Source organism: Furipterus horrens, unplaced genomic scaffold, assembly GCF_987537825.1.
Source record: "Furipterus horrens unplaced genomic scaffold, mFurHor1.1.pri manual_scaffold_7, whole genome shotgun sequence".
In the NCBI taxonomy this organism is placed as follows: domain Eukaryota; kingdom Metazoa; phylum Chordata; class Mammalia; order Chiroptera; family Furipteridae; genus Furipterus; species Furipterus horrens.
This window is the reverse complement of record NW_028327177.1, coordinates 130,127,018-130,153,233: the sequence shown is the minus strand read 5'-3', so window position 1 is coordinate 130,153,233 and position 26,216 is coordinate 130,127,018. Positions and strand designations below refer to the sequence as shown.

At 46.1% G+C, this 26,216-nt stretch overlaps 1 protein-coding gene across 2 annotated transcripts in view; it reads right to left on the bottom strand.

Moving 5' to 3' along the window:
- CMTM7 (CKLF like MARVEL transmembrane domain containing 7) overlaps positions 1–24,391 on the bottom strand; it is a 48,085-nt gene extending 23,694 nt beyond the window's left edge. For both annotated transcript variants that reach the window (XM_090284430.1, XM_090284429.1), the window contains exon 1: positions 24,172–24,391. In XM_090284430.1, coding sequence (XP_090140556.1) covers positions 24,172–24,330 — 159 coding nt within the window. In that variant the 5' untranslated portion in view covers positions 24,331–24,391. The remainder of the gene's footprint in view (positions 1–24,171) is intronic.
- Positions 24,392–26,216: the final 1,825 nt, after the last annotated feature.

Genomic DNA, 26,216 nt, shown 5'->3' with positions numbered 1-26,216 from the left:
CTGAGCTCTGTCCAGAGGGCAGGGACGAGCCCGGGTGAGAGACAACATCTGTGACCTGCACCTGGGACCGTGTCTTGGGGCAGGCTCAGCTGAAAGGCAGCTGTCACCTCTGAGAGCACTGTCACCGAATATTATACAATGAAACCCACTGTGGTGGCGATGGCTTGAGCATCCCCACCTCCAGCCCGTCTCACTGAGTGGATGCTCATCCTCACTCCTCAGCAGATGAAAGGCTCTGATGGAGCCAAAACTGCTGAGCCTGGGGGCCCTGAGCCTGCTTTGGGCCAGCGATAGTCACCAACTTCTAAGAACTCTTGGTTTCGGCTTTCCAGCAGCCATGGGATTTAAGACAGGTAAGGAGGCCAAGAGCAGGTGCCTGGGCATTCTCTCATCCCTACCCCTGAGCAGCTCCACTTGGGAGAATCATTTATTGATGCTTCCTGGTAAGATTTCATTTGAAAAGAAGTTTCTACTTCCACCTGTATCTGTATATTGATTTTCTTTCAATTAAACGTGGCAACTCTCTCCGCAGTGCTGCCGCACAGGGAGGCTCTCTGGAGGCTGGTGAGCTCCTACCAATTAATGTGTGCTTTGCGACAATGTCATCTCCTTACCATTTCCCCTACTCAAACCACTAGCCTGCTGGTCCCAAAAGGATGAAAGACACATGGTCAGTACTGAGTCACTCCAGCTACCCATGCTGAGTCCAGATCAGATGACAGAAGCCAGCCCCCAGACATGGGAGCAAGCCCAGGTCACGATCACCAGAGCCTTCCCCCGATAACTTCAGAAATGTGAACAATAGACACTTATTGTTGTATGCCTACTTGTCACGTGGCGAAAGCTAACAGATACATCAGTTTTCAGATGTTCCCTGGTTTTTCAATCAGGCGACCCTAGTTTTTAAAGTGTAAAGAAGAATGGAGTTATTTATTCAATGATTATTTATTGAATACCAACCACATTCCTAGCCCTGTGCTTAGAAGTGGCAGAAGGCTATACTGCTTTCCTTTTTGTCAAAGACAAATCCTAAGGAAACCTTGATGCATGAGAAATAGTGGTGCTGCTCAGTACTCCGGCCACTATCCTGGGGAAGGAAATATAAGGAGAAGCTGTAGGGCCAATCTAAGCAGGAAGCCTGGTATCCAGCCCAGGGCACTTGTTAGAAGTCAGTGCCTGCTGAGTTTAAGACTGTGGATGTGGGCTACCTTGATTAAAAACCAAGCCACATAATGCCAACTCAGAGGTGGCCTGGGGAAGAAGTTAGTCTGGGATTAAAAAAAATGACAAAGCAAGTACACAAGAATCATTAAGGGCTTACAAGCATGTGTCACTGATGGAAAACCACAGTGGTGAAGAGGATGCGTGCTTGCCACACGGTACGCAGTGAGGAGCGGAGAAGGCAGGCTGACTGTTGGCCAGATGCTGGCCTTGATGAGAGTAAGGAAGGCTGACTGGAGCGTACGGCGTGGCTAGCAACCCCTGTCGGTTCCATAGTCATTTCACAAACACAACTACTAGTGGGCCAGTTAACCTCCCTGGGCCTCAGCTTCCTCACCTTTAAAATGGAGATAATAATAAAACCTACCACAGAGAGTGGATATGAAGATTAAATGAGCCGATCCGGGCAAAACATTTAGAACAGCCTGGTACTGCTTTAGTAAATGCTCAACAAATGTCAGGCATTTAAAACTCCTTTCAGAGAGGTATGCTGGGGAGAGTGGCATGGGGTAATGTCTGCACAGCTCTGAGCACAGGCAGTGACTCTTCTAACTGCAGTGAGTTGTCACAATATAAGGACAGCTTAGACACAGGTCCTATCTTGAAAGGTAAGGCGTGGGCAGAGGACAGGGGTGGGAGAAGAGGGCAGCACGTGGCATGGCTGTCCCAGGGTAGCCTCCAGGAATCCAGGCTGCCTGGTGATGTGGGGAGCAGACCTTCCCCTACCCCACCCCCTATCAACAAGGTCCCTGCAGGTGGTAGGACCAACAGGAAACTCCCCCTGCTCGGGAGGGTGGTAGCTGCCTCAGATTCCTCAGACTGCTGACAGCTCGCTCAGCATGAGCTGGCAATTCCACGTGTCCAAGCACTTCCCTATATAAAACCACTGATGGAAAAATGCACCAGGCCTTGCCCCTCCTGCAGGCCATTAGGTGTCCCCCTCTCCTGCTCTTGGGTTCAGTTCTGGAGACCAACTCCCAGAGAGGACCAACGCCACCTGCCCTCTGCTGCTAGGAAGCAGAAAGCCAGCTGCGATGAACCGCTCCCTTCAGACAGATAGAAACTAATTCTTCTCCCTCCTCCAGCTGCCTCGTCCTCAGGTCAAAGGCAGGACCACTGTAACCGGACCTGTGCCCTCAGGTTTGGAAGTCATTTCGCTGATGCCTGTACTCGCCTCTGCTCTCTCACTTCTGAGTCACCCGAGTGCCGTTAAAAACAAAGAGCTCCCTTCAGAAAGTCCCCCACCCCTTTGGCCCTCATTTATTAAAAATAACCTGGTAAGGCTGGAACCGGGGCACTCCCTGCATTTCCCCTCACCGGGCCTGCAGGGTCACACTGGGGCCTCCTCGCTTGCAGCAACAGCCGCCTGCTGGTAAGACAAAGAGGGCCTTTCAGTCCCCAGGAAGCAGCCCTGCTTCTGCCTGGTCTGGATGCCTTCGGACGAAGCGGGGAAGATCTGAACAAAGGATTCATCCTACACAAAGCCTCCTCTCATGCACCTGCTCCCGGGGATCTGGGCCCCTCAGATAAATCCCACACAAATCCATTGTCCTCCTAGAGGCGTTTGGTAGGACCTCAGTAAAGTAAGACAGATCAACTTGAATCTGGCAAGAGGACCCAAATGCTTCTCCTTTAATCCTGCTTCTGCACTGAGATTCATAACTTCATGGTTTCCTAACAGGTGAGACGTGAGAAACAGGTAAAGCCAAAAAGAACAGCCACCACAGGAAGAAGAGAGAGAGGGATTCGGAATAACCCACACTAGACTCTTAGTATGTGAATGTCTGGAAGGGATGGACTGAAAGTGGGCTGGGTCCTTAGCTAGCTTATGGGAAAACACTTTTCAGACTTCGGAAATGTTCAACAAAATACTAGCATATTTAATCCAACAATATATAAAAGAATGTAATTGTACAACAGATAACTCAGGTTTTTTCCAGGAACACATGGCTGGTTCAGCATCTGAAAATCAGTGTAGCCCTGTCCGGTATGGCTCGGTTGGTTGGAGCACTGCCTTGTAACCAAAAGGCTGCAGGTTCGATTTCCAGTCTGGGCATGAACAGGAGGCAACCAATTGATACTTCTCTCTCACATTGATGTTTCTCTCCCTCTTTCCCTTCCTCTCTCTCTAAAAGCAATGAAAAAATGTCCTCTGGTGAGGATAAAAAAAAAAAAGAAAGAAAATTAATGTATGCACCATATTAACACATCAAAGAAGAAAAATCAAATATTCATATCAATTGCTGCAGGAAAAGCATTTGACAAAATTTAATATCCATTTATGATAAAAACTTTCAGCAAACTAGGAGAGCAGGGAACGTCCTTAACTTGATAAAGGGCATCTACAAAAAAAAATCTCCAGCTAGTATCATATAGTGATGAGCCTGCAAGCTTTCCCCCTAAGACAGGGAACAAGGAAAGGATGTCCTCTCTCATTGCTCTCACTCAACATACTTCCAGAAGTTGCAATAAGGTAAGAAAAAGAAATAGAAGGCATATAGATCGAAAAGGAAAAAAAGAACTTTTCTATTTGTAGACATGATGGCCTATGAATAAAATCTCAAAGAATCTACAGAAAAAGATGCAAGGACTAATAAGTGAGTTCAATAAATGAAAGATTAAAATACAAAAATCAACTGTATTTCCATATATTAGTAATAAACTGAAATTACATATTAGAAATATAGGACTATTTACAGTAGCAGACAAAAAAGGGGGAAAATACTTATTAAGTTTAAATCTAACTTTGTAGTATGCTGAAAACTATAAAATACTGATGAAAGCAATCAAAGATCTCAATAGAAGGCAAAGTATAACATGTTCATGGATTGAAAGATACAATATTGTTAACACGTCAGTTCTCCCCAAATTGATATACAGATACAGCATAACTCCAATCAAATCCCAGGAGGCTTTTTGGGTAGATATTGATAAGATGATTCCAAAATTCATATGAAAGGCAAAAGGGTTACGAGGTGAGGACAGGGAGGCTGTTTTATATCACACTGTGCATGATGCATGATTCTATGTATTTGTCAAAATGCACAGAACTGTTGCAGAAGTTGTAACAGAGAAGGGAAGGGAGGGAGTAGGAGAGGGAGAGAAACATTGATGTGTGAAACATCAACTCGTTGCTTCTCACACGCCCCCAACTGGGGACCTGGCTGGCAACCCAGGCATGTGCCCTGACTGGGAGTCGAAATGGTGACCTTTCAGTTCACAGGCTGGTGGTCAATCCACTGAGCCACACCAGCCAGGACTGAGCTATATACTTTAAATGAATGAACTGTATGGTATCTGACTTATGTCACAACAAAGCTGTTACCAAGAAAAACCTTTTTTTAAAAAAACCCCAGAAAACTAAAAAAGAAAAACTTACAAAAAGAAACAAAAAAGACATCTGCAGAAATGGTCAGATGATACTGTCAAACCACAGAGTGAGAGATTGTGGAGATTAGATGAAATTAAGATGTCCCAGACCTCACTACACTAGGTAAAAACCTCACTGTGGCATTTCCACAGGGGTTTTTCAGAACTGTGACTTTCTCTGCTCTGAAATCTTTTTCTTCTTTTTAATATGCTTTATTGATTATGCTGTTACAGTTCTCCCAGTTTCTTTTCCCTTGTTCCCCTCCACCCAGTGACCCCCTCCCTCCAGTTGTCCCCCCACCTTAGTCCATGCCCATTGGTTGTGCATGTAGTTCTTCTCAACATCTTCCTGTCTACTCTATTCCCTCCTACTATGCTTCTTAATTCCTGCACTATCTCTCTCCCTTTCCCCCCCTTCCCCCTCCCTGCTGACCTCACCCCAAAATGTTCCCCATACCTATAATTCTTCTCCCACTCTCGTTGCCTACTTAGTTTGCCTGTTTCAATTCCCTAGCTTCTGTTGTTGGATGTTGTCATACAGTTTTCATTTTAATGTTCATAGTTTCGATCCTCCTTCTCCTAAACAAGTCCCTTTAACATTTCATGTAACAGTGGTTTTGATCTGATGAACTCCTTTAGTTTTACTTTGTCCTGGAAGCACTTTCTCTGCCCTTTCATTCTGAATGACAGCTTCGCTGGATAGAGTAATCGTGGTTATATATTTTTGCTTTTCATTACTTTGAATATTTCTTGCCAGTCCCTTCTTGCCTGTGGAGTTTCTTTTGAGAAATCAGTTGATAGTCTTATTGGGGCCCCTTTGTACATAATTCTCTTCTTCTTTCTTGCTGCTTTTAAGATTCTCTCTTTAGCCTTAATTTTTGACATTTTGATTATGTGTCTTGGTGTGGTTCTCCCTGGGTCCAGTTTTTTTGGAACTCTCTGTGCTTCCTGGACCTGTAAGTCTATTTCCTTCCCAAGTTAGGGAAATTCTGCTTCATTATTTTTTCACATAATTTTTCAGTTTCTAGTTCTTCTTCTTCACCTTCTGGCAACCCTATGATTTGGATGTTGGCCCACTTATAGCTGTCCCATGGGTTTCTGAGCCTCTCCTCATTTTCCTCACTTTTTGTTTCCTCTTTCTGCACTGGTTGACTGTTTTGTTCCTTCCCTTTGTTCCAATTTGTTGATTTGATCCCTGGTTTTCTTTCCCTCACCACTAGTTTCATATGTGTTTTCATTAATTTCAGCAGGACTAGCCTTCATTCCTTCTCCGTCTTGTTTCAGATCTGCTGTTAGGTCTATAAGCATTCATATAACCAAAGCTCTGAACTGTGCCTCGGAAAGATTTCCTATCTGCTGAGTCGTTAGATTAGATATTTGCTGTCTGGTCAGCTGTGTGATTGGGATCTCTATCATGATCTGTGCCATCCTGACAGTTTTGTGTTTACTCTTCCCTTAAATTTCTTAATACCAACAGAAAAACCTTCCAGTGAAGCCCCTGTTGTAGGGATGGCACGGCCCCCAAGACTCACAGTTCATCTACATCAGTGCTCAGGCTTTTCTGAACTTGCCAAGCAATTCATATTTTGACCCTGCACATTTGTGCCCATATAGGGTGGGGCAAAAGTAGGTTTACAGTTGTGAGTATGTGAAACAGAATTCATTCTTATATTATTATTATTATTTATTGTATTATTTTCTACATGAACAAATGTAAATATACTTTTGCTTCACCTTGTGTATGTATAATGACTAGAACAGGGATCTTGACAATTTCCCTCCTACTTTACTGGAGATAAACTTGAGACCAAAAAAGGGGATATGATTTAGCTGGGGTTACTCAGCTTATGGGTAGCAGAGACAAGAGGCAACCTGATGTTCTTTCCTCATCACCTTGATGCCTCTCTGCTTGGTCAAAAATATGAGCCTGGCACATACCACGTGCTCTGCACTTGATAGCTCAATGCAAAATAAAGCGCCTGCAATACCCTGAATGAAGGTGGGTTCCCTCCTCATTCAGACACTGACCTGTGCCCATCTAACATTCCTATCAAAGGGCCAGAGCAGACTCACAGATACCAGATGATTGGAACATGCAAAGGGGAAAAGTGGATGAAGACCTTGTAGGCAATACAACTCTAATGAATTTTAAGAAGTCCCGTTGATTTCCGAGGAAAATATCAAAGATGAAAGCTCTCTCCAGGACATTGAAAGGAGGTAACAGAGTAATAACTAACATTTCCTCAGAGCTCAAACACTTCACATAGGCTCTGCGTGGTAACCCTCGGGACCAGGTAGTATCATCACCCCATTTCACAGATGAGGAAACTGAAGCACAGAGAGGTTAGGTGACTTACCCTAGATCTCATTCAAGCAGTGGGAATCCCACTGCCTCTTATTAGCTATGGGACCTGGGAAAGTTACATGACCTCCCAGAGCCTCGGTTTTCCCATCTGGAAAGTGGAGATGACAGAAAGTTCCCCACTTAGAGGGCTCTCTCATCTGCGATAATACCTGAAAAGCACTAAGTACAGCACCTGGCATGCATAACATGCTCTCCCATGTATTAAATGCAAAATAAAACGCTCATCGGGTGCATGGAACAAAGTTATTTTAGTAAGCAATCTGCAGGCCCCGTGAAATAACATTCCTGGGTTACCATTTCCTCTTCCTTAACAGAATTTTCTGGAAGGAGCCTTTCTGTGCATTGAATTAGAAACTAAATAGAAGCTACCATTTCACCAGCCTCCCTTTTCTTCCCAGTGGAGAGGGTTGTCCCTGAAGTGCTTGGCCTTTATTTTTCTTCACGTTCCCCCTTGGCCCCGAAGAATGGAGACTGATAGTTACTTAAAGTGGACATCTGTTCAGGGGCAGATGGTCTGAGCCATTTGAATATTTATTATTTCAGTAATTTGTATTTGTACTCTTCCTAAAAGTAAGAAAGCAGTAAAAGGTGCCTTAGTAAGAAATGTCAAAGATGAAGAGAAGAGCAGATCTGCACCAAAGAGGAACTAGGAATGCTGTGCTGAATCATCATCATGAAGAGCCACAAAGAAGGTGCAAACTTTCAAAGTCAATGAGAATTTAAGAATGAAAATTGAACCAAAGCTTAGGTTGGTCTCTAGAAAGAGATTCTGAAACATATTCCCAGCCCCCATGACAGTAAGGGGGCAGGCATTAAGTGAGAAAAGAAGTAATTATGAAGCAGGGAACCCCATGCTATGGCTCTGAATCTATACTGTTAAATGAAAATAGCAACGTGAAAACCATGAAAAAACCAAGGTGCCCACTTTATAACGGAGGGTTCAGGCTGATAACACCTGAGCCCATGGATCAGTTTTAAGAGCATGAAAATAAAGATTGCCAGGCCTCACGTACTGCTCCACAGAAATGCACATCACTGTCCAGAAAGTGGTCTTAGAACAGACAAACTTGAACCTGATGAAACTCTAGATCTAGCACCAATATGTAGGAAGTACAGGGGACTGAAGAACTTATTGAGGACGCTACAAGAACGCACTCAGACACACCTACCCAGTGGGAAGGAATCACAGGAATAAATGACCAAATTTATTCACGAGATAGATAAACTGTAAGGAAAAAGAAGGAGGGAGAGGAGCCCACAGATTAAAAGAGGCTTCAGAAACATATGAGTGAAACTTAGTTAAGAACTATGAGAACTGCGGTGAATGAAAAGAACTGGGGCTACAAGGAGGGGGGGTTATAAAAGAAATGTAAATTAGAAAACTCTGAGTAAAACCAAAATTGCTTTATAATAGTTTCTAATTATTATGATCTTATAACGGTCAATGAATTGGTTCATTCATTTGTTCTCATTATATCCCTGTCTATATGGACAGATTCATGCTGTAAATTAGAAATTATTTTGAAATCAACATTGATATCCTATAAGTGAATAATCTCATTCCTCAGAATTTATCTTTAGGAAAATTAGTCAGAAGGAAGTTCTACTATGCACTCTAAAATAAGATCGGCATTTTTGCAGGGTAAAGATAGAACCAGAGAGTAAATATTTCTGGGTTTGAGGGCCACATAATAGCTATTTGCAACTACTCAACTCTGCCATGTAGTGCAAAAGTAGCCATATGCAATACATAAATGAATGGGTTTGGCTGTGCGCCAATAAAGTTTTATTTTTAAAAAAAGCTGGCAGGCCAAATTTGGACGGCAGGCTACAGTTTGCTGACTCCCGCAAATGTTCAGTGTAATATCATTTATGGTAGCTAAAAGCTTACAAACGACCTACATGTTCAGAAGTGAATGGTTATTAAAGAGCATACACTTAGATGACTGCACGTATTACGCATAATTATGAAGATTTTATAGTAGAGACGTTACTAAATATTCAATTCTGTAATTAAAAAATAAGAGGGAAGCAGAATCCATGACTCTAATCAGTAGGGTTACAGCCCTGCAAACTTCTACACACGTACACAGCTGAAACATTTGCGGGCCCTGGCCAGGTAGCTCAGTTGGTTGGAGCATCATCGCCCCAAAGCATCAGGGTTGCCAGTTGGGTCCCCAGTCAGGGCACATACAAGAATCACCCAATGGATGCGTGAATAAGTGGAACAACAAACCTATGTTTCTGTCTCACTTCTCTCTAAAATCAATTTTTTAAAAATAATGTGGAGTTTGTCCAATGGTGGACTGTGGGTAAATTTGGTCTTTTAATACTTTTGGGATTTAATTATGGTTAATGTTGGTCTAATCATATTTGTGTAATAATATAAAATCTCAGAAATAAAATGCTAAACCTATAGAATCCTTTCAGTGGAAAACCCAGATGAAACAGGTAAATTAACACGCTCACTGCTTCATTCATCTCTCCAGCAGTTCCTATAAGACACTTGACCATGATGGAGAAGTTGTCAAACCCTAGCAGAACCTCTGCTAACTTACTTTTGTGGCTAACAGCTCTCCCACACTCCATCACTACTAAAAACCCCATTTTGTGAACTCACCAAGAATTTTTCAAACTTCCTACCTCCAGCTCTGAGCCTTTGCACGGGCTGTTCCCTCCTCCAGAACACCCGTCCAGCCTTTTCCTCCTGCCCTACTTCTTCCATTGCTCAGGTCTCAGCCTGAAGCTTCCTTCCACAGGAAGGTCTGGCCACAGCCTACGGAGGACTCCTGGGATCTGTGTTTCCTCCTTCGTGATGCTCAGCCCTGTCACACTAACCACATGTCACCGACTCAAAGATGCTCATTCTCGCACATTTTTATTTCCCTCAGTGCAGGTGTAGGCCCTACAGCGGCTGCTAGGTGAGACCAGACAGTTGTGGACTGGGTACCACTGCCTGCCACATGCCAACGTTCACTGTGCCAGCATCGAACGAAGCTTGCAGAATGGGAGTCAGTGGCATGGGAGAAAATCCCAGAGCAAGAGTGGAGCACTCTGGGAAACCCTGGGATCCACAGGTTTGTGGGGCCGAGGTGGTAGGATGGTGAATCAGGTGTGTTTAGCATCATTCTCAAAATGGGAGGCCAAGGCAACTTATGAGCCCGGCCTCAGTGGCTTTTAGTTCTTTCAGGGATTCTTCCAAGCGATGCTGCAGTGCTCACACACTTATGGCACTGAGGGATTGTGTAAAAATACATTTAAAGAAGAGTAAAAAGGTTTAAGGATATCTTCACTGATTTTCCTTTATATGTATTCCAAGAATATATCAAAACCATTTAATTGAGTCTGGAAATTCTAAGTGATAAAACAGGTTGGTGTCATCATATAATTAAAAACATTTCCTTCCTTCCTTCGCGCCTTCCTTTCTTTCTTAGCAGTGACTGAAACAATGGTGTTTTAGAGGTGATGAAACACCGCACCTGTTTAGCTGAGATTTTTCAGTCCCTGCCTTGTTCACACTGTACCCCAAGGAGCTGGCACTGGGCTGGGACAGAATGGGCCCCAAATAACTATCTGATGAAGCGATTTGAAGTAGCGTTGGCCAGGCAGAGACGTACTCGGACCACACCAAACGGTGGTCCAGAAATGGAAATCCGAAGGTGAGCTGGCCACATCTGGCACTCAATTCTTTCAGTCTTTAATCCAATGCAGTAATGCCATTATTCAGTGTTTTCTGGTGTTGCTTTTTAAGTTAGGAACACTGACCTGACAGCCTGACAAACTGACAGACACTTCTCTCATCCCTAGGCTTGTCTCTGTTTACCTTGGCCTAGGAACCCGCTGTTTTGATGGTGTGAGTCAGTGGAAACCTGTCAACTCCACTAAATCAAAAAGAAAGGTGCTGTCTCGCTGGCAGCCAGGGCAGAAACTGCATCAGAAACTCTGGTTGGGTATCCCACCCTGTCCTTGCTGGGGTCCCCACCTGCATCTTCTCCCCACCTCTTCCCAGAGATTCCCCGCTTTCCAGCCTGCAGGCTTGACCAAGTGAGATGCCCCAGGTCCTGTAGCACATTCTGGACTGGGCAGAGGGGCCCGTCCCCAGCTGGGCCCCCACCCTACCCTCAGCAGGCACCTCCTAACACAACCTTGTTGTGTCTCCTGAAGAAGACCCAAGTCACGCGCATACCGCACCCAGGTTGACTTTTTTGAAAGAAGTCAAAGTTGCGTGCCTCACTTAAATGCGAAGGCTGCCCTGACCAGCGCAGCTCAGTTGGTAGAGAGACGTCCTGCAAAGGGAAAGGTTCCTGGCTGGATCCCTGGGCAGGGCACACGCCTGGGTTGCAGGCCTGGTCCTTGTTGCGGTGCACGCAAGAGGCAGCTGATAACGTTTCTCTCTCACATCAATGTTCCTCTCCTTCTCTCCCTCCCTTCTCCTTTCTCTAAAAATAAATAAATAACATCTTTAAATAATACAAAGGCTGTAGGAAACGTCTGTCTGCACAGCAGTCAACCAGAAACAGGCCCACATGGTGAAAGAGGAAGCATGAGTTTGGGGGGAACAGCTGAATATCTCTACCATCAAGTTGACCCCGAATGGCAATATCTGACTGCATAATTACCGTGAATGCTGATGCTGGGCAAAAAGTATGAAAAATATTAGCACCTACATGATAGGGCTGCCGTGTGGATTAAATGTGGTAATTCATGTCAAGGTCATAGAACAGGACTTGGTAGGTGATAAGGCCTCAATAACATTTAGCCATTGTCCCATGGATGTAACGTTGAGCTACGATTTCTCTCTCTCTCTCTCTCAAACAGGACATGCCATTAAGCTCAACTTGAACTATTAGCTAACTTCAGATGGGAAGTTAGCAAAAGGGACTTTTGTGAAAACGAGGGCACTAAAACTGAGATAAGGTGTGCCGTGATCCAAATGTGTTCCCTTTTTCTTCTGCCTCCATTGTACCTACAAAATGGTTGAGTATCGCAAGGGGCCTCCAAACCAACTTTAATAGCCAACGACGGGGCTGCGCGATTCTGGACTCTTTGCCAATGTCAAGGTCATGAAAGACAAGAAAGACTGAGAAGCTGTTCTAGGCTGGAAGAGATTAGAGACAGGACAACTGATTGTGTGACCTGGGATGGGGATCCTGGACCAGAAGAAGGACATGAGTGGAGCTACTGGTGAAATGTGAATACGGCTGGCAGCTTAGATAACAGCGCTGGTGTCATTAATTCCCCGAGTTAGGGAACAGTCCTGCAGGTATGTCAGAGAGGGCCCTTCTTCTGAGGGGGTGCACATGAAGGGGTGCAGGGAAAAAACTGATGCATATATAAAGGAAAAGGATTAAACAAATGTAGTAAATGCTAGCCAATGGAGAGCTGGGGGGAAGGGTATATGGGAAGTTCTTTGTATTGTCCCTGCAGCGTTCCTGTAAACCTGGAATAATTTATAAATAAAAAGTCACAAAAGTGTATATAAAGACTTAAATTATCGGGCACTTTGACAAACGTCTTAAAAATAATAACTATATTTAATAAGCAGCACATTAAGCAGGGTTAACTTGACCACCTTAATACATATGTTTTGAGCGGCAATGTCTTATCTTTAAAGATTCTACTAGAACGCTGTAAGATTTGGCAATCTAACGGTTTTGGGGGAATTGGGGAGACTTCATTTGATGCCTGTGGAAGGCCGGAAGCACGCTTCTTTGCAATGCACTTTTTATCTCCTGCCTCTAATCTGTCATCTAAGAATGACTCTCATGTTCTCCTCGTGTTTTTATATCTGTCTGTCTTTATAGTTCTGCTTTTTTTTTTTTCAGCATAAATTCCAGTATTGCTTCTCTCTTTGAATAAGCTATTAAGGGAAAAGATGTGCTAAAATAAGGAAGACTGAGATATAATTGCTGACCATATGGCAGAGGGTGGCCATCACCTCTCGGAAACTTCTTTCCTGGAAACGAACAAACACTTCTAAAAGGAGAAAACATTAAATGTCTATCATCTACTAAATGCTGAAGATCTTTAGCCTGTGACCACAATGGAAAGTCCTTCATTGGCTGCATTGGTCTCCTCTGGCTGCTGTAACCAATTACTACAAACTTGGAGACTTGGAAAAATGAAAAATATATTCTTTCACAGTTAGGGAGGCCAAAAGTTCGAAATCAGTATCCCTGGGCTGCAGTGAAGGCCTCGGCAGGACTGCGCTCTCTTTGGAGACTCTATGGAGAATCCCAGCCTTGCTTCTTCCAGCTCCCGGTGGCTACCCTGGCATCCTGAGCTTATGGCCCGGTCACTTGCACGTCCCCATTGCCTTCTCCTCTGTGTGCCACTTACAAAAACACTTGTCATTGGATTCAAGGCTCATCCAGATAATCTAGACAACTATATGTTGCAGTAACAATCACATCTATACATAACAATGTCACTCACTGTGACAACTGTGACAGCAGACTTACTTTCAGCAAGGAGATGCCCATCAGGCCAGGGGATGCAAGTCAGGCTGCAGAGTTTTTCCTCTGCCCAAAGTGGCAACCAGTGAACAGGACACACTGCTCAAACACAGTGGCACTCGAGGAACCCTTGTAAAACCAGCATCACATGATCAACACAAGAATGACGTGTCTCTTTTACCTTCTCCAAGTGACAATGCACAACGGTATGTGTCCATAGGCCCCCGTCTCTGAAATAAAACACTTACTCTCCAGGAAACTTTTCCCCTGGTTATGGTGCTAGGTCCTTCCAAGAAGTTAAAACAGATACAGTCCAATTTATACTCCTATGACATTGCTTGTAGTTCTCCCATGAAAGTTTACAGAAATAATTTTTCTCCTTCTTGTCTTTATTTTTCACTCAGTAAACATGGATTTGTTTTCTTCTCCCCTTGTTTCAAATAGGAGTTGAAAAAAAGTAACAACTCGTTAAGTGGACAGCAAAAACTAACATCAAAAGTCCTGTATGGCCATGGCTGGTGTGGCTCAGTTGGTTTAAGCATCGTCCTTTACACCAAAAGGTTGTCAGTTTGATTCCTGGTCAGGGCACATACTTAGGTTGCGGGTTTGATCCTGTCAGGGTGCGTATGGGAGACAACCAATCGATATGCTTCTCTCTCACAGATGTTTCTCTCCCTTCCTCTCGCTCTCTAAAATCAATAAACATATATTTTTTAAAGTCCTATGTGGTCTGTCAGGCAGCTGCCTGGCATTATAGGTCCACAAGGCTCCTGGGTAAAAAGTCTGATAAACCAGTTTTGCAGGCGGAAGGAGGCTGCAGCCAGGTGTGTCCCCAGAGTGCATCAGCTTAGAGCCTCAGCAGAGATCAGAGAGACGAGAAACAATTCCAATGGCTCCTGAGGAGCACAAGTACACCCTCCATTCACGGATGCCCTGCTTGATGGGCTCCCTTCAATCAGGTCACTGCATCCCTTCCCAAGCCAGGACAGGGGTGGGGGTGGGGCACCTGCTGCTAACTCCTCCCACCTACAACCTTCCACTGATTTCCCTTGGACAGCTGCAGCTATCTGGCTCAGAGGTACCTGAGTCCGTAGCTAAGAAAGGGTACAAAAGCAACCCTATTGCCTCAAATCAGAATATCTGTGGTGCACCTCACTTTCCAGAGCTCCTGAAAAATCAGACTGTAGCTAGACTTCTGACCCATCTTTGTCTGGCTCCTTCTCCTGCCCTTGCTGGCTTCCCTCCCTCAACAAAGCAGTTGCACAAGAATCCCCATCTCTAGCTCTGCTCCCAGGGATGCTGACTTCAACCCTCTCTGTGATAAATGTTGGGAAATTCCAAGAACAATGCTGGTCATGCAAGTCTTCTTGTTCCCAATAATTTGCAGGCTCTTAATATCTTAAAGGTAAGTGGGATCCTAGAGCAATGGAACTTGGATCCCTGTTTGAACACTATGCAGAGTCTCTCAATGCCAACGGCCACAGGAGATCCCTGAAACCCTCTTGGAGAGATCACAGGTGCTGTTTGAGAGTCTGAGTGAATGGACAGATGGAAAAATTACCAAGAGCAGGCACATCTGGCTGAGGAAATTACTTTTAAGAATTTCTCCTTCTGTTATCCCTGTACACACAAAACTATGATACATACAAGGGTATCCGCTACAGCAAGATAACCAAAAGTGAGAAATAACCAAAATGCCTGTCAACAGGGGACTGGGTAAATAAATTTACTGTAGTAAATCCATTTTCTAAAACACAATGCAGCTGTTAATGTGAATGAGGAGAATGAGAACATTCTAACGGCTATGGAATTTTTTCCAAGATGGAAAGTTAGGTAATAAAAGTACAGAACAGTGAGTGTAGTAGGTTCCACCTGTGGTGGGAGAGTACACATACACACACACACATACACACACACACGCACAGGCACACACAGAGTAACTCCCAGAGTCTACAAGTGACTGGTATCACCCACCGGTAGCCTCCAGAGAGGGAGAGTGGGAGTTGGGGGACTTTTTATATTTTTGAAATCTTAATCATGTTAATATTAATTATGCAAAAAAGTAAGTACGATTTGAATAATTGTACAACCATAGTTACTGTTTAAATCCAGATTTTAAGTTTTTTGAGAAGAGCTCTGGGACGAGACCAAGGAAGAAAGAGGGGCAGCTGCGAGTTAAGGCAGTTCTTACAAGCCTAGTGGCTGCAGGTCAGGCCCCGCACAGTTTGCTCATCTGTAAAATGGGAACCCCAATACCTCCTAGGGATGTTGCAGCCGTGAGCGAGTTCCTGCATAGAAAGCATTCAACACAATGCCCAGAGTGAGAACTCAACACACAGATTTACTCCACAGTAATTCAATGACATAGGACCACAGCCCACATAAGACTTTTTTATTATTATTATAAAAATGGCTATTGCACCTTCTGCCTCCTTGCTAAGCAGCAGCTATGAGGGTGCAGATCTGATGCAGGCCCCACGGCTTCTATGGGGTCTATGAAGTCATCTACCGCTAAGTTACTTAAAACAGCATACATTTATCATCTCACAGTTTCCATTGGTTAAAAGCCCGGCAGGAGTCCTCTGCTCAGGGTGTCACAGGCTGCAGTCAAGCTGTTGGCCAGGCTGTGGTTTCATCTGAGGACTGGGGCCCTCTGCCTAGCTCACGTGGTTGTTGGTGGAATTCAGTTCCTTGCAGCTGTAGGACCGATGTCCCCATTTTCTTATCGGTTGTCAGCTGAGGGCTGCTCTCAGCCTCTAAACATTCCTTAGACACTTGCCATGTGGCCTTCTGCCAGGCTCTCTCCCAACAAGATGGGTTACTTCTTCAGGGCCAGGAGTAGAAGCTCTCCCTTGGGGATGGACACAGTACTTCTTCTAAGGACTTCCACCTAAGTAAGTCAGGCCCACTTGGAGATAATTTCCTTTTGATTAACTCAGAACCAACAGAGTTGGGATCTTAATTATATCTGTAATATCCCCTCACCTTGGCATATAACATAATCATGAGAATGACATTCTGTCACCTTTGCCATAGTCTATTGCTTAGAAGCAGGTCACAGGCCCCACTCACTCTCAAGAGCATGGGATCACAGAGGGTTGGGACTCAGTGGGAGTTACCCTACGGGGTGTCTGCCATAGTGGGCCAGCCACACATGGAAAGAGGGCACACCACAGTGGGACAAGGTGAGGCCTCAGCCATGCTGACGTTCAAGTGCTGGCTCCAGAATTTAATGGATATTTTGAACCTTGGGAAGGCTGGAAAACATCTCAGCTTCTGTTCAATCATAAGAAGAGGGAAACAACACAGAGTCTCTCGAAGGGTTAAACAAAGGGAAACTGCATGTAAAATCGCCCTACAGAAGAGCAACCATTCAAACCTCAGTTCTCCTAACTGGAGGAACTCATGACTTAAAACCAAGGATGATACAGGGGTGGGCAAAAAAGGAAGTTCACAGCTATATGTGAAACAGCATTTATTCTTTTATTATTAGTTATGAAGGATTGTGTTATTTTTTATATGAACAACTGTAAACCCACTTTTGCCCACCCCCATATTAACGGCTTCTTCTGAAACCTTCCAGCAACCCTGTGGGTAACATGTGAAAATGCTTTATAAAACACTGTGCACGACTGTCTGTTCAGTGCCCCAGTGAGGGGTTTTCCCCACCTCAGATGATTTCATCTCTGGGGGAAACTGTCACCAGCACCCGAAACTGTTGCACCTCATAGGCCCTCCTTGTAGATCTGCTACCATGTGCCCACCAACAAGAAGCGAAACGGGTAAATTATGGTACAAGCAAATAATGGACTTGTTTGCAATTATTACAACATCATTTCAAATAAGGTTTAATGACATGGGAAAAGACTCATGATTCCAAATTGTTCTTTTTTGAGTTCAAGATCTGGACTCAAAACTTCCTGATCCAAAATCCAGCTTCACTATTATTTATGTCTTTAGACAAGTTACCTTACCCCTCTGCACCTCAGTAAAATGCAGATAACGACAGATCTACTTATCATGAGGATACCATGAGGTGACACACCTGGCCCAGAGGCTGTCACTTAACTCAATCATAGGTGCTGTTATTATTAAAATACAACTTTTGTCATTTGAGAGGAACAGTTAAAAAATAAATAAAAGACTTCTTCATAAACAGTATTAGCATTGCTGCTGCCTTCTTAGGGCAATAAAGAAAATCTAAGAGGAAGAAGTGAGGAAAAATACACCGAGGTCATACTATACTTGGCAATTCCCTCTGCTTCCAGAAGCTTCCAATGTACTCTGTATCCGAAAGCATTCAATTAATTTCTCCTTTTTCTGCCTTGCCATTCCCTTCCGAAGGAACTTCATTTTCTCCATCTTTAAAAATGAGGATGATAAATCTCAAGTTTCATCCCTCTTTCTGCGGGTAATATACATAAACCACTCCACAGGCGACTTCACTGTCCTCCTCCTTCAATTGGTCCTTTTTATCTCTCTAAAGTTTAAAAGAAGAAAAGTGTGGCTGCCCAGGGGAAGAGCCATGTCACTGCCACTTCTGTGTAAACACAAACCAGGGGGACCGCTTTCTCTGCAGGAGGCCGAGCAGCATCTCTGTTAATGGTTTCCGCTAGCGAGAGTGGGAAGGGCCCGGCGGGGCAAGAGTCCGTCCCGTCCATCCTCTTCTTCCTCCAGGAAGACCCACGGCTGCCGAGCAGCCAGCCGCCAGCGCTGGGCTCTGAGCCAGGCCCCGATGCCGGGGGTTGCTATGGGCCCCAGTGAGGAATGCCAGGCAGCCAGCAGCGGGCGAGGCCACCACTGAGCCAAACCGGTGACAAAGAAAGCGAGCATGTGGCAGGCGGCAGGTCAGGGGGAGGCTGTCACGGGCGGGGCTGGCCTGGTGCCTGGGCGGCCCCGCGAGGCAGATGGCAGGGGAGGAAACAGATGGGTGTCCAGCAGCGCTGAGCAGGAAGCGCCGGTGCCGAGAGCCAGGGACCAGGGGCTGGGAGGAAGGGAGCCGAGAGGCGAGGCAGCTTTCCCTGACCCAAGAATTTAAATAAATACACTGACCCACACAGGGAGTCCCCGCAGGTGAGATCTGGGGCGGCTCTGAGGGGTTTCTAGGACCCACGGTAATGCCAGACAAGCCGGTGGGCCTCTCTCCAGACTGACATGGGACCGCTGATAACACCTACATGCTACCCTGGCCCAGGCAGCCTGGTGGACCCTTTGGCTGGGCAGGGGTTCCCAGTCTGGGGGAAGGTGGTTATTTGGGGTACCCTGGAGAGGAATTCTTGCCAGGGTTTAAGAAACCCACATGCTCTGAGGCTTGAATAAATAAGGTCTTGCATCTGTGTGGTACTACCATTCTTCAAGTGTAGGCAGATGCCACTGCCCTGACTTAAAAACAAGTGCATTTAAAGGCACTGTGGATTACTCTGGTTCCTCTTCAGATCGTATAAATCTTTCGCCTTTTAAAAGCGCTGTGGGAGTATCTAGCCTATCAATGTCATTGTTTCTTTCCCAAACCATCAGACACCGAAAACGCTATTACACCTTAAAATGCGATCATTATCCTATTTGGCTCCTTGAAATTTCTGGATGACAAAGGGACATCCATCCACTCCTGGATGTTAAAAAGTCTAGACAATTGTTTCATGCCACCTGCTCAGAAGGGCAGGAAGCACTTCATTCCTCTCTCTGTAAAAGGTTACTGCTGTTTCTTCTGAGGAAGTACATGAGGAACTGCTCTGCAAGGAAGTTCATCACCACCTTGTTTGTACATGGGCAGAACTGGAAGCTCCTTGAACCATAATAAGGGGGAGGGGGCTGGTCCCATAGACTATGGCACATCCATGACTGGCTACAACGCTGTTAAAAACCAAATTGCAGATGAACATTGAGTGACATGAAAAAATATTCATCACATATTAAGCAAAAAAAAAAAAAAGAAAAAGAGAAGCATTTATATATATATATATATATATATATATATATATAAAATCCTAGTTTTGTAGGAAAAAAACCCCAAAGACCAAAACGCCCAAATTATATACGTCTGCTATGAAATAGTACCAATTTTTATTTTAAAAATTAATCTCAGTGGAGAGGGAGTGGGATTCTATTTCCTTCTCCTTTGTGTCCCAAAGTTTCTACACTGAACAGGTTATTACTTTTGTTACTAGGAATAAAGCCTATACTGTACATCACTTTGTTTTAGTATTTTTATTTGTTGGACCATTGATGGAAAGTAATTTCTTGTTCTTGGGTCAGGACTGGGTTGGAGTTAGAGAAGCCTGGCAGTGGTGTTCTTGTTTGCCCCTCGTGTGCAGTCTGCATTTGGGAACCACACGGGTGCTCCCCTGCTACACAGATCTAAGACAACGCAGAAGAATGGACGGCTCTGGGTTATGCTGGATCCTTTGCCACTCATAGGTCTATTCACAGCTAGACCAGAGGCTGACATCATAGCCTAATTGCATTTGGGAACTGGCCTCCTCCCCAGACTCACACGCCCACTCAGGTTCCACCCAGCCTAGCTAGACTCCTTCAATCTTATTTCAGACAAAACATCTCTAAGATAGTATTTGCTATGCCCTCATTACTATCCTGAAATGAATAAAATGGATACCTAATGTGATCCTAATCCCCAAAGAGATTTCAACAAAGTTCCGAAATGACCCCAGGCAGGGGCAGTGAAGCCCCAGGTTTAAAGCCAGCATTTTGGTGGTAGGTTAATACTGACATAATGCTTCCCTGATGTTCTTAGAATAAGGATCACACCCTCACCATGATCTGGCAGGCCTTGGACGGTCTGGTGCCTGCATATTTCTCCAGTCCCACCCAGCCTCTCCTACCCTTGGTCCCTTCACTCCAACCATAACAACACTTCTTCCTCCAGACTCAGAGCCATTGCCTGTGCTCTTCCTTCTTCTAGTAATGCTGTTCCCTCATCCTTCAAATATCTCTTCCTCAGAGAAGTCCTTCCTTATCCCCCAGGTAGACTGGATCCCCTAGTCAATTCTCTTATGGCATTGAGCAGCTCTTGTTCATAGCCTTTATCCCAGTTTATAATTACATATTTATAATCATTTGATTAATGATTATCCCTATTAGAGCAAAGGAGGACAGGGGCTCAAATATTTGTTGAATGAAAAAATGAGCCTTCTGGAAGACACTTAGGTTTCTCCATCTTTGCTGCCTGTGGAAATGTACATTCTGAATCTCCTTGCATACTACGGTTCTGCAAATGTCAGTCTTTTTCTGCACAGGCAGAAAGGGTCTATCTTGTTCACTGCTATATTCTACACACCTCGCACCAAGTTAAGAAGACAGCAGATGTTCAATAAATGAGATGAAGCCTCTTTCTAAGTGTTCAGGGTGGGAAGGTTAAGAATTGCCTAAATATTTGCTCATGTCTTGTTATATCTTCTCCCTTTTCACCTACCCCCCTCCCCAACATATCACTTTTCTCCAACTTCGCCATACTGACAAAGGCACTTGAGAGGTAAATGGGGCACCACCACCCCGACGAACTCATACTCACATCTTACGATTCAACTCAAATGTCACCTTGTCTTCCATCTGTCCTTCCTTCCTAATGTGGGCAACCATTGAGCTTTTATCCCCCTAACCAAGCAGTTTTGGTACCTGTCTGTCCACAGCAAAACCACAGACTTTTTGAGAGCAAGGCCTCTATCACAGCCATCTGTTTCTGCAGAAATGGAAATGAACGTGGCATTCATAGATGCATGCTGGCTAAAGGAACTGATGGTGAGAAGGGCTGGTACCCACACAAGCAAGGGCATCTGCATCCCTCCAGGCCCCACAGCTTGCCACCCACCTCAGGCCCCCATGTGATGCCAGGAGATCCGGCTCTTCAGCTCAGATTCCCTGAGGTTCCAGGTGGACATTCCTTTCTCTACTAGGGTACATGGTGGGGCACCAAGGGAGGTTCCTGAAGTGTAGCTGCCGCTTTCTCACTCCCAATGGCTTCATGCAGAGTATCCCCTCCCCAACCCCCAACTCTTCCTTAGGTCTATTTCTTTTTAACAGCTTTATTGAGATACAATTCACACATTTAGAGTGTACAGTTCAGAGGTTTTTAGTGTATTCACAGAATTGTGCAACCATCGACCCCAATCAGTTTAGAAGATTTTCATCACCCCAAAAAGAAACTTCCCACCCACTCCCCATTACTCCCAACCCCCCCACCCCAGCCTTAAGCAACCACTAATCCACTTTCTGTCTCTATAAATTTGCCTATTCTGGATATTTCATCTAAGTGGAATCACATACTATGTGGCCTTTTGTGCCTGGCTTCTTTCACTTAGCATCACGTCTTCAAGGTTCTCCTGTGTTACAGCATGTGTCTGTAGTTCATTCCATTTTCTGCCAAGTAATATTCCATTGTATGATGTACCACATTCTATTTATCCATTCATCAATTTATAGACATGGGTTGTTTCTACCTTTTGGCTATTGGGGATGTTGCTGCAATAAACCTTCATGTACAAATTTTTGTGTGAACATGTTTTCATTTCTCTTGAGTATATAACTAGGAGTGGAACTGTTGGATCATGTGGCAACTGCATGTTTCATAGTCTGAGGACCTATCTGCCAGACTGTTTGCTAAAGTGGCCGTAACCATTCAACATTCCCAATGCAAAGAAAGGAAGCTGTTCTCCAAAGGAAAAGCCTTTTCAATGATTTCTTAAGGTAATAAATTGATAGGTCCACAGATCAGACCATGATGAAAATACTGTAGATGAAGTCTCGGACAGAGGGACATACAACTGAGACATCAATGGTCAAAAGGAGAGACCCATAGAGTGCCCAAAGGGTGGCACCATTTTAGCTGCTTCTGCCCTGCCCCCCTGACTACCTCCCCCCCACCAATGCTAGGATGTGGCTATGCATTTTCCAACAAAGAGGACAAGTGAATATGAAACACCCAAGCAGGTGCCCCAGAAAAGAGGAGAATGGGGAGGAGTTAGACAAGAGGCCCAAGTAGACAGTCCTAAATAGTCTTTGTTGTAATATGACCACTCTGCAAGGCCGATTTCATTCCTGGGATCTGCTCAAATCAGCCTGCAGCCACAGGGAGCTCCCCGGGGAAGGAAGGTGCAACCATCCCCCTGGGCATGGTTTTGTGAGGGGCACACAGAGAAGCAATCCCCCAAGTCCTGTTCTCTTCTTGGGAACAAGCCCCATCAATGTCACCTGCCACGCGGCACAAGGGCCACAGGCAAGAGCTAATGGAGGAGCTTAAAATGAAATGGAGGTTTCTCACCTCCAGTCTTTGCCCACCAGTCTCACAGACCAACACGGAGCCTTCTCCTCCCCACTTCCTTTGTCCATCAAACTCACAGACCACAATGGATGCTTCTGATCCCAATCTTTGTCCATCATCATTTGACTCAGGTATGTCTTCCAGTGCTCAGGTAAGCCTGTATCACTCCACCCATCTTTTCAGGGTGGGAGGTAAACTGGTCCCCTCTCTTTGGCTGATCATGTCTCTTAATCTGAACCTAAAAAACACCTTGCTTGTTTGTAATCAACACTGCTCAGTACAATTTTTTTTTTTTTATTAGTAGTAGCTAACATGCCTCTAGTTCCTAATTTTTGGTCCGTCTAGGCACCATTCTTAGAGAAAAGGGAACTCAGTCTCCTTCCATTCAGATCCGGCCCAAGCAGGAAATGAGAGCCCCCTCTACACACCAGAGGGACAGTGTAACCAATGCGCGGGCAGCTCCCACGCTGTGTCCGGCCCGCCTGGGGCTGGTCCACCTCAGCAGGCCCCGCTTCTGGGGCTGTGGCCTTGTTTCTATCCCCACGTTCTTTCCTCCACATCCCTCTTCAAAACGGCCACTTCCCCCTTTCACCATTCTTGCTGCAAACTTTACAATGAGAGGAGAGTCACAAACAGCCGGACCCAGTTTCAAAACACAGCAAACGGAAAAGGTGTTTAAGATTTACAAAATTTAAAGGGGGGGGGGGGGAACGGAAGGAGAAGAGTGGGGCACAGGAGAACAGGCCAGGCAACATCTGCCCCAGTGGAAGGTCCCTGCGCTGTCACACGCAGCCCAGACCTTCAGCCTGCTTGGCTCCACAGGTGACCCCCATTCAGGCGACTCCGCCTCCCCCAAATAAGTACGGGCTCCTCAAAACAGGCCTCCCTCATTGATCCTCTGCCTTCCACGGTCCCCTGAGATCTGGGCCCTCCCTTTGAACTTGAGCGGGCAGGGTCCCAGGACGGCTGCCCTGGGATCCCAATTCTTTGCCCCATTCTGGAACGCAAGACCTTTGGACCCCGTTCCTGGGATCTTTTGAACGGAAGTACGCACAGAGCAGGGAGACCTGCGCGCGGGGTTCGGAGGAAAGAGGAGGCCCGGCCGGGGCGGAGGTAGGGTTTCGCTGCCTCAGCGCCGCGGCCTGGGCGACTCTTCCGCCCCCGCGGCTCGGGTTCGAAGCGGCGCGGCCCAGATCAGTGGAAGACCTAAAGGAACTTGTGCCCGCGGTTGCTAGCAGGAGGCAGGTGAGACTATGCAGGAGGGAGACGGGTCCTCGGGAGCAAGGGCCTGGGAGAGGGGCTGAGTTCCGGGTCGGGGGCAGCACAGCCAACTTTCGGGGAGGAAGGCTTCCTCCAACTTAACTTTTGCGCCGCCGTCCCCCACCCACCGGGCGATGCTCCGCCTGGCGCGCCCCCTCCCGGGCCCGGATCCCTTCCTTCCTGGGCCACTCCGTGTGACCCCGGCCTTGCGGCCCCGCCTCTCTTACCATCTGCGCCACTTTAAGCAGGGCTCCATGGGTGCGGGGGTAGACCAGGTCCAGCAGACCCTCAGAGGAGCTCGCGCCCCTCTGTCCCCCGCCAGCCCTGGGTCCGAACGCGCTGCCGCTGCTGCACGTGGTGCGGACGACCCCGGCTCCGTGCGACATCGCGCGGCCCTGCCAGCCGGCTGCCTCCCCGGGCCCGGGGACCCAGGGGCCAGATAAGGCGGGGCGGAGACGGGGCGGGGCCTGCGCGCGGGTGAGCCGTCCGCAGGCGGTGGGGAGGGCGGGGTGCACGCGTCCCCGGCCCAGGCGGGAAACGCCCATCCAGCTGTGGCAAACCCAGCCGGGAGGGGCTGGGGGGCGCTTTCCGGAAAGGTACTGCAGGGAGGAGGCTGAAGCCTTTCCGAAGTGGGCAAGGCGGGGGCCACAGCTGGGTCTGAGCCTCCTGGGATGGTGTGTGGGTGCGGATGTACGCTAAGAGCACCTACTTTATTGAAGTATAACTTGCATACACTAAAATGTCCAAACTCTCCGTGTTCAGCTCCCCAACTTCTCAGTGTCTACCCCTGTGTAGTCACCACCCAGATCAACAAATAGAACACGCCAATACCCCCCAAAGTTTCCTCTTACTCCTCTTTCTTTCCTCATTGCACCCCCTTTTCTGCCATGTCTCAGGCATCAAGATAGCCTGCTGTTTTCACTATAGTTTTGCCAATTCAACGCCAACAGGGCCCAATTTGAGGTGCAGTGAAGAAGGAACCTATTCAGTGCAACAGCTCAATTGTGATATATCACAGCTGTGAAACAGCTCAATGGTGTTACAGTTCAATTATGAGGCAGCAAGGCTGTGAATAGCGAGGTTGTGAACAGCACAGCTGTTAGGATGCGCTGGGCGAGATCAGTCCACGCTGTCTGCTCTACTCCACACCTGTCTCATCTGCTCTGGTCTGGTCTGCCCTGCCCTGCTCTGTCTGTTCTTCTCCATTCTGGTCCTGCCAGGTGTCTCTGGTGTTCATCTTTGTTTCAGTTCAAGCCAGGGAAATTCAGTCTCCAATGAAAAAGGAAAGTGTACTCTCAAAGCCATAGGGGAACTGACTTTCATAGGCGGAAGTTCCTGACCTTGGTCCCTGGTTGGTCCATCCTCATGCAAATGAGGACTTCAAATGGTACAAAAGACACTGTCCTGATTGCTCAGAATAGAGCCACTCTGATTGGTTGGTTAAGATGGTGATGGGGAAAGCCTCAGTCCTATTGGTTGAAATACAATTTCAGGAATTCCTTTGGTGGGGAAGGGAGGCAGCTAAGTGCAAGCTTCTCCCTGAAGTACAGTTTGCATGAGAGGTCCCTGTGTAGAAATGACTGGTACAGTGTTTTTTGTTTTGTTTTGTTTTAATTTGAGTCCAGTTAGCCTCCAGGCGCCCCTTCTCAGGGTCCACAATATACTTGAAATAATACACAATAATCTCATTTGTGTTTGGCTTCTTACACTCAACACAGTGCATTTGAGATTCATCCTGTTGTACCCAATAAAGTTGTGATGGACATTCTGGTAACATTTTTTGGTGGACATAAAACTCTCATTTCTTTGGGGTAAGTACCAGTGAGTGGATTTCCTGGGTCACAAGGTGAGCATGGTTTCTTCCATTAGAAGCTGTCAAACAGTTATTCAAGGAACATACTATGTTGCACTCCTGGGTTATTTTTTAAATGGACAGGCCCAAACAGGGCTACTACAATGAGATAGGTTATGAGTGTTTCTTTTGAGCAGTGTCCCTATGGCCAAACTGAAACTGGAAAAGTTGGCATTTGTGCTGTCACTCGTCGGCAGCCGTCCGTCTCGAGAGACGATGGTGTAGCTTCTTAAGAGTCTATCTGCACCGCCGAGAATGGCTGTGCAGTCCAACTCGGGAGTGACACGGTATCTGTCTCCTCCCGTGTTGAATCGACATCTTGTGATGACGCTGGAGTGTCCTCTCCAGTGAAGCTGAAGCTACAGAGCCCGGGCAGGGTGATATGGAGGGTCTGCTGTTGCCCATGCAGCAGACCCCCCC